General features: G+C 44.5%; 1 protein-coding gene across 1 annotated transcript in view; it reads right to left on the reverse strand.

Moving 5' to 3' along the window:
• Wdfy3 (WD repeat and FYVE domain containing 3) overlaps positions 1 to 16350 on the reverse strand; it is a 223573-nt gene that overhangs the window by 139846 nt on the left and 67377 nt on the right. The window contains exons 3-4 of the mRNA XM_051170516.1: positions 12258 to 12468; positions 2774 to 2897 (exon numbers count right to left, since the gene is read on the reverse strand). Of these exons, the coding sequence (XP_051026473.1) occupies positions 2774 to 2897; positions 12258 to 12468 (335 nt within the window). The remainder of the gene's footprint in view (positions 1 to 2773; positions 2898 to 12257; positions 12469 to 16350) is intronic.

The raw sequence follows: 16350 nt of genomic DNA on the forward strand, positions 1-16350 counted from the left end.
ACTGCAGGTGAGCTCCAGAAGACAGCGTTAGAGCAACGGGAACGCAAAATGTCGATGACACATGCGAATCCCACTGAAGGCATATGCCTCAGAGTGACAGTTGAAGCCAAGTTAGTAGTTTTAGTACATTCATTTCATTAGTGAAGAAACAAAGCCCTAAAAAGCCCTGGCTCTCAAAAAAGAAATCTGCAAAGTTGGCTAGAAACAGCAGCATTAGAATTCACAGGCTCCGTGCTTGCCTTTTTTTAATCTACCACATGTGCACCTTGGGGACGGAGCTACCTGAAGATGTTGTGGCCCTGAACTCCTTAGAGGACCACACAGCACACTGTCTTCCTGTTTGGAGAGAAAGGCTGCAAGGTCTAATTGGGGATTCACTACACCCCTCTAAGCCGGCCACTGGAAGACTGCGGCCGTCATCGCCCAGCCTCTATTGGTGGGATAGCGCCACTGGGAGCTGCACTACTGGGCTCGACAGGGGCCTCCAGCATGAGGCAAAGTCATGCACAATAAACTGAAGATATTACTGTACACAAGCGACAAAGCAACACACAAAAAAAAAGTGAAACCTTAGAAAACCTAAATAAGCGTATAAATGTTAAAGCTAAATATTATATGGACTTACAAAGTCAGTTAACTATATACGTTAGAATCTTTTAAGTGAGACACCAGCAATGGGGAAAGTAAACCCGGGCATCATGAGAGTCCTGCATTCTTGTGTTGCATTCTTGTAGTATTCTTGCAGTGTCCCACAAGGCTACAAATATTTCAAAATTAAAACTTAAAATATCTGCATTAACTATTAAGAGTAATCGAGAGTGACGCATATTCTGTATTTAAGACACCTGCCATCTCACCGAAAAGATCATCTCACAGGTATAAAAATCTTCAAAGGAGTTAAGAAAACAAATCTGCAGTATAGCAAAATGTCTTCCCACAGATGGCTCAGGGTAAAAGTGGGGCCAGTGAAAATAAAAGTCTTAAAAAATGTTTTCTAATCTTGGGTGTCATTCAAAGAAGAAAATGCAGTGACGGGAGCTACCATGACAGAAATTTCCCTTCTTGCCATCTGTCTAAAGCCACACAAATCTCACATAACAAGCCTTCGCTTCGACAAATTTAACTAGGTCAATAGTGTGTGCTAAAGGAGGAATCGATCCCGCTGTGGGTACAGGAGGAACCAGGCTCAGACGCTTTAACTGGTCGGTACAAATACAATCAAAGCCACCTAGGATTTAAATCTATCCAATAAATCACATATTGTACCATCTTACATGAGTGGGTTTAGTGCTCCATTAAAGACATTCTAATTATTCCAAGGGCTGCATAACAGGCTGGGATTCAGATGGACATCTCGGATCGCGCACTGAGCTCTATTTGAGGAAGCGCCCTTGTTGTGGTCTGACCTGCCATGCCCATGGTGACTCTATACACAGACGGGGCATCTGGGAAGAGGCAGGGTGAGATCAGGTCCTGAGGGTGAGTCCTTCACAACGGGATGAGTGCACGCACATCAGGAAAGAGTCCTAAGGGCTGGCTAGCTCCGTCTCCCATCTGTTCATGGTGAAAAGGTAGCTGGCTGTCTGCAAAGGAGAAAACCACCAGGGCACAAGAACAAAGCAGAGACGTACATTCTGGAAGTTCCCAATCTTCCTCCATCCCCTCTTGTTGGCTTCCAAAACACCACATCAGATATCATGTCTTCTAAGCAGAGTCTGAATAATTCTCTGAGGAATCCCTCTTTGATTAGGAGAAAAATCACCAACTGGTTCAACGAGACAACTTTACTCTGAACTCATGACTCCACGCTCTGGCCATGACTAAGGCTTTTTGCTGAAAGGAGGATGGATACAATCCTTGTTACAAGACTGTCCCAGAGGATGCTGCCTCATCCCGGCTCCTGCGGAATGACCTCGCCAGCCTAACTTTGTTGCATGAAGACACCTGACTTGCGGTTTCTCCTGCTGGATGACGCACCAATGATCAAAAGCAACTTGTAGAACGAAGAGTTCCATCTCACAGTTCTCAGTAAGAGCCCATCACTGGGGGAACTGGGAGGAACTCAAGGCAGGGAACTGAAGAGCAAAGCCATGAAGGAATGCTCTTTACTGGCTCACTCGCTCAGCCTGCTCTCTCATCCCAGCCAAGACCATGGGCTCACTGGCGGCATAGCCTTCAGTGAGCTGGGCAGTCACTAATCAAGAAAACGCCCCACAGGTCAATCAAGTGAGGACATTTTCTCAAATGACTGTAACTTTTGTCAAGTTGAAAAAACTAAGCAGTTTGCTTATAGTGTAACAGGAAGAACACACACAACATGCACACGCACGCACACGTTCACACATACCACATGCATACACATAGTACCCCTGAGACTGAAAAAAACAACACAGTACTTTGGAAGTGTAGAAAATGCTTTGATTATAGAAGTCAAGAACACTCCATCAGGAAGTATGACAATCCTAGCTGAGACTTAGACGCACTGAGAAGAGGGCTGTCCTGGGGAGGGCCACGGAGAATAGAAATGCAGCCACGGTCATATCTGTAGGCTGCAGCAGCTAACTCTGATCAAAACACAGGCAAGGAACCAAGAACAACGACAAGAATCCAGGAGGTCAGATTACAGATTGGCCTTGTGTGCCCACCGTGCACAAGAGGATGACAGTGATGAAAGGGTGACAGTGGGTGGGGGGGGGGGCAGTGGCCCTGGAGGAGCAGGGTCAGGCTCAAAGCAACAGAAGCCCTGTCTCTGGCTCGCTGCTTCTGGAAGTACCTGTGGACTTGTTTGAAGCTCTCCTCCGAATCTCCGTCACCATTAGTCGGGAGACTTGCGTAGTGAACTGCAGAAGGTCAGAAAACTTTTCTGTCATTGTATTTGGTGGAGCATTTCCAAAAACCTGTAAAGGAGAGAAAGCACTTAATGAGGCGCCTGCGGCCACACGTCCTTATACATGTACTGAGTATATGATTAGCTAAGACCGAAAAGCCTCACTAACAACCTCACAGAGCATTCTCTGAGGAAACTGAAGTTGAAAACTTGGCCCGAAAAGTCCTGAAAGGGAGGCGCTTTGATGGAATTCAGACACTCAACGGGTAGGGGCAGCAAGACTGCCTGACGCTGAGCAGAGAACTCATGCCCCTTGTTTGAAATTCAGAAGTTTCTAAGTTCTAGCCACAATCACCTCTAATATAGACTGTCATGAAAATGGCAGAGATAGACAAGTAGATAGAAGGTTCATAAACAAACTTCTTTTCAGGAAATTTAGGACAAGTGAACTTTAGAATAAACAATTCTAATAATTCTGTGGGCTCAGCAAAGAAGGAAGAAATGAAACCAGGATGGACCATCATAAGAAGATTTGTGTAGCTACGTAGATAGATTTAATGTTTAAAAATGTTCTCTACAGATGAAAGGGAGTTCTGTCTTTTAAGCTGTCATAACACGTCCCATTTATAACACAGTATTCATATTATTACTATTCAAAAGTCACTATAAAGAGATAAAACATTAATTCACACACTTTTACATTCTTTCCCAAGCTGACAGCACACAAGGCTTTTGCACGAACACGCCCTAGGTAAGACTGGTTGTTCATATGCAGACTGTTCCTACAAGCACATGCTACTTGGAGACTGTTAGAGGAACCCTGGGCTAAGAGTGAGCATGGGCGTTCACATCTCGACCTACAGCTCAGGAGGCTGGGACAGGGAGCCCAGAGCCCCAAGCCAGTCTGGCCGACAGTACGACACTGCTTCAAAAACCCAAAAGCAAACCGACAATAAACCAGGAGATAGAAAGCCAGAGGGACCGCAAACTCAAAGCCTAAAAAGAACTCTTTATTCTCCCATATTTTGGTCACAGGTGTTGCTGGTTAGTCAAAAGAGAACACGCTCCTAGGTGATCACTGAGACATCCATCATACATGTGTGCATGCATGTGGACTTCTCGGCATCTGTCATACATGTGTGTATGCATGTGGACTTCTCGGCATCTGTCATACATGTGTGCTATCTACATGTGAGCTTCTCCGTTTTCTTTAATAAAAGAATACTTTTAGTTTTAAATATATCACCTGTTGTTAAGTAAGCCCCATAACTCTGTTTTGGGTTTTTTTGTTTGTTTTTTTTGGAAACCTTGGGGTCTGAGCTCAGGGCTTTAAAACATGCCTGGCAGCGGGGCTATATTGCTGATATTCCTAAACAAATCACAAAAACAGATAAAAATATCAGACACCCACTAATGACACACACATGAATTTTTACCACTTATAAGAGTTGAAGAAAGTTTATAAAAACAGTTATCTCTTCCATAGTATAAGAATGTAGAGATTCAAGCAAGCTTGAATTTTATTCCTTTCTTTTTATCAAGAAATCCTTTGAAAAGATAAAAAGGATTTGTTCTAGCTGCTCATTTGAAATGAACAAGCATGGCTTCCTCCACACAAATGCCACAGCAGCCTAAGGCAACAGTGCTCCTGAGCCTTCACTCACTCATTCCCAAATACTCCCGGCTTCCCTCTTGTGCCAAGCAGTGCTCTAAGAGTTGTGAACTCACAGGTAAATGTAGGGCCACGCTCTAGTGTTCACCAAGTGCACATTTTAATTCAAATGACAAATGTTAAGCAATCAACTTAAAAATTATAATGGCCCAGTTCACTCCCTAGTACCCCCTCCACCACCCCCACCCCCACACACGAACAGCTGCACCCACACTAAAATTTAACAATTTATAGTTCACACCTATAATCCTATAGCCTGGAAGCCTTGAAACTTCAGAGAGATTTTGCTTCAAAAGCCAAATTAATAACTATTAAAGTCAGGAGTTCAGCTCAATGGTAGACATGCTCTTAGAATGTATGAGTCCCTGGGTTTTAGCCCAAGTACCAAAAATAAATATAAACACAAATACTGAGATTAAAATAAAGCTAAGATGCCAGAGCAATGGCTCAGGCAACTGAGAGCGCTTGCTGTGCTGGCAGAAGGCCAGGTTCAGTTCTCACATTAGGAGGCTCACTGTCACCTGAAACTCCAGCACCAAGGGATTTGATGACTTTTCAGTCCATGCATATACACACGTAATTAAAAAAATAAAAATAAAAATTCTGGCATGGCAGCACACACCCTAATCTGCACGCTTAGGATACAGGGGCAGGTGGGTCTCTGTGAGTTCAAGGTGAGTCTGATCTACACAGTAAGTTCCAGGAAGTCCTGAGCTACATACACAATGAGACCCTGTCTTAAACAATTAAAACCTTTCAGAATGAAGGTAACTATGTGCAAGAATGAAAAAGAACGGCCAGAGTGGAGGAAGGCTGGCTACAAAAGTCTGCCTGAGGACATGGTGACATAGAACCCAAGAGTGGCACTATGTGATGCTTCAGTGAGGGCAGAGCTGTGTAAACCCTCAAAAGTGCAAATGAGGCCCCAGTGGTAGAGGATGAAGAGTCCAGGCGGCCTGGACCAAGGTAAAATGGAGGAGCACAGCGAGGAAAACCGCAGGCTGGTGAAGCTGGCACATCGGGGAGCACGGAAGGAGGTGTGCTCTCTGTAACTGACTACAGTAACTCCATCAGGGAGCATGGAAGGAGGTGTGCTCTCTGTAACTGACTACAGTAACTTCATCAGGGAGCATGGAAGGAGGTGTGCTCTCTGTAACTGACTACAGTAACTCCATCAGGGAGCACAGAAGGAGGTGTGCTCTCTGTTACTGACTACAGTAACTCCATCAGGGAGCACGGAAGGAGGTGTGCTCTCTGTAACTGACTACAGTAACTCCATCAGGGAGCAGAGAAGGAGGTGTGCTCTCTGTAACTGACTACAGTAACTCCCATCTGTAAATACAGGCATGCTTACTCACCACCTTCAACAAACTTCACCATGTGACCCTCTGTTGGGAGAGCGTGGAGCCGCGAGGCAGAAGACTGTAGTCCTCTATCCTGCCTCTCTCCTCCTCTTTCTTCCTCCCTCTTCTCACTCTTCCTCTCCATCTTTCTGGGACTTTTGCTCAAATGATTCCCCACCCAGTAAGGGAGAGAGTCAAGGAGACTCTTAATGCATTCGAATCAGAAAAGGGCGGCTGTGTGACAATTTTGTAACAATGGTGACCAAGTCTGGAGGATGGGGAGGAATGACAGATATGAAAAACAAAAAGCACTGTGTACCATGTTCAATAGTAAGAATACTTAGAAATAACAAGGATTTACAGTGTTTCTAGCACTGTTCAAACACCCAACACGTTGTTAATATTTCACTAAACTCTACAGAGCAGGCAGGTGCTGGTAGCATCCTCTTTCACAGTTAAGGGAATTAAGGTCAATGACATTAACCTATGGCACTATGTAGAGAGAAGACAAGATTACAAATGAGGCCAGTCTGGTTCCAAGAAGCACTCAGTATAATTTTATCAGTTAAACTTCGTCTAAGCCCTATTTTGGTGACTATGCACACTATACTGGGGAGTGACAGAGCTTGGCTTGTTGCTAAAGGGGACATTTTTATGGGTTATTTAATTTTAGCAGTATCATGAATCAATCCTAGGGCCTCCCTCATGTGAGAGGTATGCTATTCCCTAAGCCTCCTTAAAACAGCAATTTCTAATATCTATCTAAATGTTGAAATTTTTCTTTGCACTTAAAACTAAGTTTTTTTGGCATATTCAGAGAAAACAAATTAATGGCGCTATTTAATGATATGCATAAATTAGGAGCCCAGTCTATATTTGTCACTGAATGATTTTTTTTTTTTTTTTTTTTTTTTTTTTTTTTTGGTTTTTCGAGACAGGATTTCTCTGTGTAGCCTTGGCCATCCTGGACTCACTTTGTAGACCAGGCTGGCTTCGAACTCACAGCGATCCGCCTGCCTCTGCCTCCCGAGTGCTGGGATTAAAGGCGTGCGCCACCACGCCCGGCACTGAATGATATTATTTAATAAGAAGTAGATATAACTAATAAAAGAAGCTATAATGTTTACAAAAACCTTCTACACAGGATCTTTTGTTTCCTAAATACATGTGATACGTAAAATTAAGTTACAATAACTGTCCATCATTAGTCCTAAAATAAATTGTTATGGATATAAAAGACGCCACAAACAGATCATTTGTTTGAATTTGGGATCTTTTTCTTAGCTGGTTCTAAACATGTGTGTCCCTGTCTAAAGCCAACAATTGTAAAAGCAAACATCACTTGTAGGGGGTTTGGACAGTTTTCAACTTGGATACTTCTCAAATATAAATTGGAAGTAATTTCAAAAGCAAGAGGAATTTCTTGAGGATCAAGTTTATAAATATTCATTTCAAAATAATATGATGATATACTGTGATAATTAACACTGGCATTTTATAAAATTTCAGACATAAAAACCTATTCATTCCAAGGGCTTAATTCTAAGTATTTCCTCTGTGAGATTTTGCTCTTGGACATAAAGGTTAATTATTTTTTAGAATGCTGAGTAAATATTATCCTCTGTTCTTAGACTCCCCATAATCGTGTGGTCTGAGAGGGGATAACAGCAGCTACCCTGCAGGACTACGATGAAGCCCGTGAGGATGGAGGAGGGGCTGGGGGTGGGGGTGGGGGCTTTTCAAGAACTGTGCATGAAGCTTGGCCCAGAAGAACTCCTCGGCACATGTCAACCCCAAGTCATGTCTCCTGATGTGGAAAATCCCATGTGAAGTAACACTTACAGCAAACCTTTAGATGCTACGCCACAGAGAGGACTGTGTCTGACCATGGTGATTTACTCTGTACAAAACAAAAATCAAGCAAACTCACAAAAATCAGCTGGTTTTCAGTAAACACTATATGAATACTTGGCCATAACACCATACTGAGCCATTCATTCAAATATTTCCTACTGGCACAGAATGTTCATTCACAAGTGGCCAAACATTACTAAACAATTGACTATAGATTTGTAGATTTAAAGGAAATGTAATTTGTGATTGCTGTTGCTCACACAATTGAATATAATTTGTATATACTTTAAGTGGTCATGATGGTATAGAAATAGCATTCAATCTTTACATTACTTGGGAATTTTCTAGGAAGATAAGTGTAACTCTAGGGTGGAACACTTGCCTAAGCATGTAAGGGGCCTGTCCACAGCGCGCGAGTGTGCACACACACACACACACACACTTGGACACATACTCACACACACAAGGATGCACACATACATGCGTGTATATGTGTGTATGAGGGGACAACACATGACAGATATCACTTAGGAGTTCATGTTGACAGCTGAGGAATGAGCTGGGCAGGCTGCGCAGGGGCAGACTACTTATCTGAACACAGGAGGCTCTGAGTTTTGTAGGCGTAAGGGTTATCGTGTAATTCAAATGCTGGATTCTGTGCTTCCAACCCGTATCTAATTGTAATCCTTATTCTGAGAATCTCCTGTCTCAATATTATGTAAACAATGCTCCCCAGCTGTCTCCTGATATGCCAACAAAGCAGCTTATAGCCAATCAGAGGAGCAGGGGAGAGAACAGGGCTGGATTTCCTGCCAGCCAGGGAGGAGGAGTTAGAGGAGGAGGTAGGGGATTCATCCCCAGGAGAGGTCCAGGAGACATCAGGAGAGGAGCTGGAGAAGGGTAAAACACAAGGCACAAGTACTTGGGAATTTTGGTAAACAAGAAGCCAGATTAGCTTAGAGGGTCAAGAATAAAGTAATAAATGAATGCTACATGGTGTGTTGTGAAACTTACTAAGCAAATATGTTTGAGTCTCGATTATTTGGGTGATGGCTAGGTTAAGAGAGAAACAAAAACAGTTTTATAAAAATAACTTTACTTGTGTTCCAACCCAAAGAACTGCAATAGAAAAGCTGAAAGCAGTTCTCGTGCCTGTTTTAAAATATCATTCCTTTGAAATGTTCATAGTCTGAGAGAAAGGAGTTATCTTAAACTAATCAGTAGCCAGTAGCAGATCATGAATGTTATTTTTTTTTTTTAAATGACAAATATGAAGTAGAAAAACAACATTCTACAACTGGTTCCAATAAAACGAATGACTTTTCTGAACAGGGCTTGAAACAGTGACCCACTCACAGCCAATTTCCGCTGTTTTTAAACCTTTTACTACCTCTTCCTGTGCTTTCATCATCTACCATTTCCTCCTTGATCATTCTTGGCAGGGAGGAAAAACAAAACAAAACAAAACAAAAAAACCCATACGTGCGCTCTCTGAATGTGTTGGCATTTTTATTACCTCTGCACTCTATGGAACACAGCCCAACCGATGATTTGTGCAACCATCTTGCTCCTCGCTCCTTTCACTCCAGCTACTCTGATTGACCATCCAGCAAGTCCTCAATCCCAAACACGAGGCACCTCCTAACTCCCAACAGGACAGTCTGGACAAGACCCAGCACAGATCCATCACCTCCAATGTTCCCTACACTCTCAAGACTGACCGACTGTTATAGCTTCTCGCTGTCTGCACTAATATCTCAAAAATTAAAATTTTCTTCCGTTACCTATTCCGTCTACTTACCTCAGATCCGTGAAGGACATTTTCTGCCAATGACAACCAGCAAGATCTTACCCAACACCACCACAAATCTGTTTTCTGCAGGAGCTCAGTCACTTCCTCTGTCCAGCGTTCACTCACCCACCTGTAATTGACGCTACACTCTCTCTTTCTTTGATCTAAGTTTATTGTCCTTGAAAATTCACAAATTTCTCCCTGCCTTGGTCTCTTTTTATTAGCAAGCCTGAATCTTTTTAGTCTTAAAAAAATAAAATAAAAACAAAAATAAAAACAGAAAATTCTGTGAACAAGCAAAAAACCTAAACCTCCGTATATGCTGCTGGGTTTGCCAGTTGGACACAGACCACAGTCCCCAGAAAGAGGAACCTCACATGAGGAACGGCCTCCATCACAGTGGTCGTTGGGCAAGTCTGTGTGTGGGGACATTTTCTTAGTGACTGATGCGGGAGGGTCCAGGGCTGTCTAAGAAAGCAGGGTGAACTAGCCAGGGAGCAGCACCCCTCGATGGTTCCGTTTTCTGCTCCTGTGTGAGTTTCTTCACTGACTTCCGTCAATGATCGACTGCGATCTAGAACCATAAACCAAATAAACTTTTTCTTGCCTTTTGCTTCTATAGCATGACTCAGCAAGGAAAACCCTTGTTGGGCTGCTAGCACCTTTGCTGTCTAGACCCCCCAACCTCTTTCTTACACAAAGTACCAAACCTCAAGTATTTTGTTATAGTAACACCAGACTAAGACAACTTCTTCTTTTTCTTAATCTTATTTTTTTTTTTAATTTATTCATTTTACATCCCAATTGTAGCCCCCCTCGCTCGTCTCCTCCTGGTCCCACCCTCTCTCCCTCCCTCCCACCATTCCCCTCCCCTAGTCCTCCCAGAGGCGGAGCCGTTCTCCCCTACCAACTACCCCAACCTATCAAGTCTCATCAGGACTGCCTGCATCCTCTTCCTCTGTGGCATGGTAAGACACCTCATACCAGGGGAAGTGATCAAAGGGTAAATACAGTTTGTTCTAATTTCTTTCAAATTTATCAGAGCCTAGTATATTCTTTTCATCCCCTACTCAACTCCTCAATTCACTGTCTTCTAGCTCCACTAGGGGCTGTCTGGTTAGGCTGGCCTCTGGGCACACCTGTGAGGGCTGTCTGGTTAGGCTGGCCTCTGGGCACACCTGTGAGGACTGTCTGGTTAGGCTGGCCTCTGGGCACACCTGTGAGGGCTGTCTGGTTAGGCCAACCCCTGGGCACACCTGCGAGGGCTGTCTGGTTAGCCTAGCCTCTGGGCACACCTGTGAGGGCTGTCTGGTTAGCCTGGCCTCTGGGCACACCTGTGAGGGCTGTCTGGTTAGCCTGGCCTCTGGGCATACCTGTGAGGGCTGTCTGGTTAGGCTAACCCCTGGTCACACCTGCGAGGGCTGTCTGGTTAGGCTGGCCCCTGAGCACACCTGTGAGGGCTGCCTGGTTAGCCTGGCCTCTGGGCATACCTGTGAGGGCTGTCTGGTTAGCCTGGCCTCTGGGCACACCTGTGAGGGCTGTCTGGTTAGCCTGGCCTCTGGGCACACCTGTGAGGGCTGTCTGGTTAGGCTGGCCTCTGGGCACACCTGCGAGGGCTGTCTGGTTAGGCTGGCCTCTGGGCACACCTGTGAGGGCTGTCTGGTTAGCCTGGCCTCTGGGTGTGTGAACCAAGTTTATACTGACTGAGGTAGGAAGATGCACCTTGACTGATTAGCATGTGGGAAAGCAAGCTGAGGGTTGAATGTTGTTTCTCTCTGCTTCCTGGCTGTGGAAGCAATGTGATCAGACTCCTCAAGCTCCTGCCACTGCAGCTCCGTCACCATGACAGTCTGTGACCTCAAACTGTGAGCCAAAACCTTATGTTCCCCTTAAGTTTCGTTGATCAGGATTGTTAACACAGTAATTATAAAAGCAACCACTGTAAGTGGATAATCTTATTTTTATTTTACAACCTAGAAAATAGTGACTGTCCCTCTCTAGTGCAATAAACAACTGAAGTTTCTGACACCAGTACAGACTGAGGACAAGGCTGTGGTACAAGAAAAAAATGAAGATTAAATGAGCATCTGTGTACTTAATATGAACACTCAATCTCATATCCAGGGGTTGATAAGATTCAGGTGGCTTTAAGAAAACACTGGCCGCCAAGCTTATGAAAGATTCCTGCTCCCATTCAAAAAACGAGCCCTGTGGATACTGTAACTAGGAGAGATCTCGTCTATGTAAGCTGGGTAACCGAGCCACGGCATCGTGCCACCTGAGCTCCCACCTTTCCACACATCAACCTCTTATCCTTAAATACCAGCATGGACCATTAAGAGAAGAGAAATGCCTGGACAGTTCCCAGAAGATGTGCCAACAGAGAGGACAATACAGAAATGAAGATGATAGGGTCAATCAGAAACTAGGGAGGGAGGGGAAGAGGACAGGAAGGAGAGAGAGTGGATGGCAGAGAGATTAAGAAGCACAACGGAATAACACAATGGCAACCAACAACCTTCCCTCTTCTTAAACTCAGCCGCTTTCCACGTCAGGCACCCTCTCTCACTACAGAAATGTAGAGTGAAAAAAAAAAGAAATGTTTTGGAGATGGGTCTCCCTCTGTAGCCCAGGCTGACCTCGAACCTGCAACCTTCTCAGAATCTCGGGTGCTGTGATTACAGATGACTGACTACAAGACCCACCTGAGACGCACCGCCGACCTTCCCGGCAGTCCAGGAAGGCATGGACCCGGCAAGCTGGACTCACCCTGTTGAACACCGGCAGCATCATGTACAGCTTCTCCTCCTGCTCTTTTTGGGTCATGTGCCTCGGAGGATGGCACAGCTCGGTGAAGAGCCGGCGGAGGTGCATCAGGCCCAAGGCGTTGTCCTGCGGGCTGCACTCCTCCTGTCGAGGCCGCCCCATGATCCTCTTCACCATGTTCATCTTGGCTGGTGGGTGAAACACGCTTCTGTTCCTGCAGGAAAATGTCAAGACACGAACAGTCAACACGGTCCTGCCTTGCCTCGGACAAGCAAGCATATGAGCAGTTTGAACAATCTTCTTTAAACTGTTTTCCTCTTTAAATGCAGGGCTACCGTTGATAAACCCCCAGAACAACCCTATGAGCCACACAACCTCAACCACACAAGCCATACAGCTCCAAAACTTACATACAATATAACGGGGTGAGTTAAAAAAAAATGCTTCTGACTCATATAACAGCAAATTCAAGTCATAAAGGGACCACAAACTTTATTACTACCATGTGGCTTAACAGCTATGCACATGGAAAAAGAATAAAGTCAGAGAGTGAACCCTAACCTCAAAACACCCAAAATCAAGATCCACAAAGTTTCTAGTTTTGATGCTTTGATGTGAAGAATTTTGAGCAATTTGTGAGTCTAAAAAACGCATGAGTTGAGTGCAACGAAATCCCCCTTCATGTTGTAAATATAAAAAGATTGACTTTGGATGTTTTGAGGTTAGGGTTCCAAGCCCGTTTCTTATTTATTTATTTATTTATTTATTTATTTTTATTAATTTATTCTTGTTACATCTCAATGTTTATCCCATCCCTTGTATCCTCCCATTCTTCCCTCCCTCCCATTTTTCCCTTATTCCCCTCCCCTATGACTGTTCCTGAGGGGGATTACCTCCCCCTGTATATGCTCATAGGGTATCAAGTCTCTTCTTGGTAACCTGCTGTCCTTCCTCTGAGTGCCACCAGGTCTCCCCCTCCAGGGGACATGGTCAAATGTGAGGCACCAGAGTACGTGAGAAAGTCATATCCCACTCTCCACTCAACTGTGGAGAATGTTCTGACCATTGGCTAGATCTGGGTAGGGGTTCCAAGCCCATTTCTTAAGTTGGCTTGGAAACGTTTAATTCTTATTAGTTCATTACAGCGATGGACATTTTTTAAAGAAACAGCAAAGAAGCCAATGGACCGCGTGTGTAAGGATGGCTAACTCTGAGGCTGTGTATTTCAGGTAAGGACATATGAGTGGACAATGTGCAGTTATGTACAATGCATGGTGGACCCACAGTCAGTAAACTAAGCCCTGACTTCAACCACATTTGTAGAAAGTACCAACAGCTGTTCAGTCACTTCCAGCTGTGCCGGGAATTAGCTAATCTCAGACACAAAACCAGGAAGTCTAACACAGGAACCAGGAAGTCTGGGAGAACACCAGGATAAGGACAATCTGGGTGAAAAACAGTTTGTTAATGGCCTGTTAGAAGGGGACATGCTCTGCTTTTTTTTTTTTATGTGAAAGGCTCTGTCTTCGCAGGGACTGAGCTGCTACCCTCCACTTAGTTCCTAGAACTCTGAGAACAAGGAGCTGAAGCCATTGTGGGGGTCCAGCCACAGGCTTGCATCTGGTGCTCTGTCTCCCATGAGGCAGGAAGGCGTGACAGGGCGCCTCCCAGGTGAGGGGCAGCCATGCTGTCCAGAGCTCTGCCTGGACTGTGCTGAGGGTGTATGGCGTCCCTACTGTGCCCAAGTGCCCCGCTGCAGCAAAGAATGCTGGGACAGCCAGGCAACAGGAGGAAGACACTTAACTACAAAGTAACAAACAAAATGAGTCCACTTTCAAGGCTGTCCAACATACTCATTTTTGGAAAATACAACTCAAGTCTGCCAAATGTTAATAAGAAGATTTCAGCAAATGCATTCAAGAGGCCTAAGAATGTGCTGGTATTCTGCAGCCCTGAAAGCCTCTACATCACAAATAAAATTGGAAGTGATCACTAAGCACACACACTGGGCGGCTCACAACTACCTGTAACCTCAGTGCCTCCTTTTGGCCTCTATAGGCACTTGCACACAGGTGGTGCACATAAACACACACACACACACACAAACTCTTATTTAAAAAAACATGGTGAGGACCTGCACATCTATGCATTTAGCAAATAAATATTGATTTTACACCATCCAGTGTTACCACTATGGGCCACAGTGCTGTATGGCAGATGTCCAGAACTTTGCACCCTTGATCAACAGCTCCTCCACTTCCCCCCAAACTCTGGAGTCTGACAACCACCATCCTACTTTTTTTTACTGCGCTGACTTGTCATATAACTGACAGCATACCGTATCTGTACTTGCAATGCCACCTTAATTCCCACTCAATATAATGTTCTCTAGGCGCATCCGTACTGTTCGCAAATGAAAGGCTTTCTGTGTTCTCTACGGCTGAGTAATATTCCACTGGTTATCCACACTAACGCCGTTCTTCTTGACCCATTTATATAGTCTCAGTCACTGTCCTATTGCTGTTCGGGGGCAGCAGGGCCAAGGCAAATGATAAAAGAAAGCATTTAATTGGGGCTTGCTTACAGTTTATGTAGGCAAAGGTTCACTGGACCAGGAACTGATCCACAAGATGGTAGGTACGTAGGTAAATGATTGAGAGATGATAGATAGATAGATAGATAGATAGATAGATAGATAGATAGATAGACAGACAGACAGGAAGGAAGATAGGAAGTTAGATAGATGGGTGTGAGGATGGATGGATTGTATTTCCTAAACAGTCTACCAACTGATAATCAAACATTCATATATATGAGCCTATGGGGGCCACTCTCATTCAAACCACATGAGGAGGCGTGTGGGTTGTTTCTGTATCTTGGCTATTGTAAATAGCCCTCGGGCAAGCATGGGAACGGAGGTTCCAAGATCGATTTCACTGCAATATCTAGAGGTAGGATTGCTGGAACATTGCATATATCAGTTTACATTCCTACCAACAGTGCACAGAGGCTGTCTTTCTTACTCCTGGCCAATATGACAGCCACCTTACCAGGTACAGGTGCAGGTGCAGCTCATGGTTTGGGCTGGCATCTTCTTGATAGCTGGGTGACGCTGAACACATCTTCATATAAACCTCACTCACAGGAGTGAAATATTTGTCCAGATAATTTGCTCAGGTTTTAGTTGGGTTATTTGGGAATTTACTACTAAATTATTTGAATCTCTTCTATATTTGAGATCTTCACCTCTTAACAGGCGCAAGCAGGTACAGGCAAGGAGGCTGTCTGTTCACACCTGATTGTTCCCTCCTGTAATGGAGGCTGTTCACACCTGATTGTTCCCTCCTGCATGGAGGCTGTCTGTTCACACCTGATTGTTCCCTCCTGCATGGAGGCTGTCTGTTCACACCTGATTGTTCCCTCCTGCACAGAGGCTCTCTGCTCACACCTGATTGTTCCCTCCTGTATGGAGGCTGTCTGTTCACACCTGATTGTTCCCTCCTGTATGGAGGCTCTCTGTTCACACCTGATTGTTCCCTCCTGCACAGAGGCTCTCTGTTCACACCTGATTGTTCCCTCCTGCATGGAGGCTGTCTGTTCACACCTGATTGTTCCCTCCTGTATGGAGGCTGTCTGTTCACACCTGATTGTTCCCTCCTGATTGTTTCCTTTGCTGTGCAGACAGGTTCACATCTTATACATGCTCATCTGACTGCTTTTGTTGACTGTACTTTTAGTGTCATACCCAACATTATTATTTCCTAAATGGATAGCAAAAAGCTTTTACTTGCTTTTCCCTAGTAGCTTTTGGGTTCTAGTTTAAAGTATTTCAACTTGGTTTTCGTTTGTTTGTTCTTTGATTTTTCATGATAGGGTTTCTCTGTGTGGCCCTTGCTGTCCTGGACTCACTTTGTAGACCAAGCTGGCCTCGAACTCACAGAGATCCACCTGCCTATGCCTCCCAGAGTGCTGAGATTACACACCTGGATCAACTTGGTTTTTACAGATCCTGTAAAGTAAGACTGTAATGTCAGTTTTCTGTATCTGGATGCCCACTTTCCCTAAAAACATTTGTTACAGAGACTGTTTCTGTTCA

Source organism: Acomys russatus, chromosome 28 (genome assembly GCF_903995435.1).
Source record: "Acomys russatus chromosome 28, mAcoRus1.1, whole genome shotgun sequence".
NCBI classification, from domain to species: Eukaryota; Metazoa; Chordata; class Mammalia; order Rodentia; family Muridae; genus Acomys; species Acomys russatus.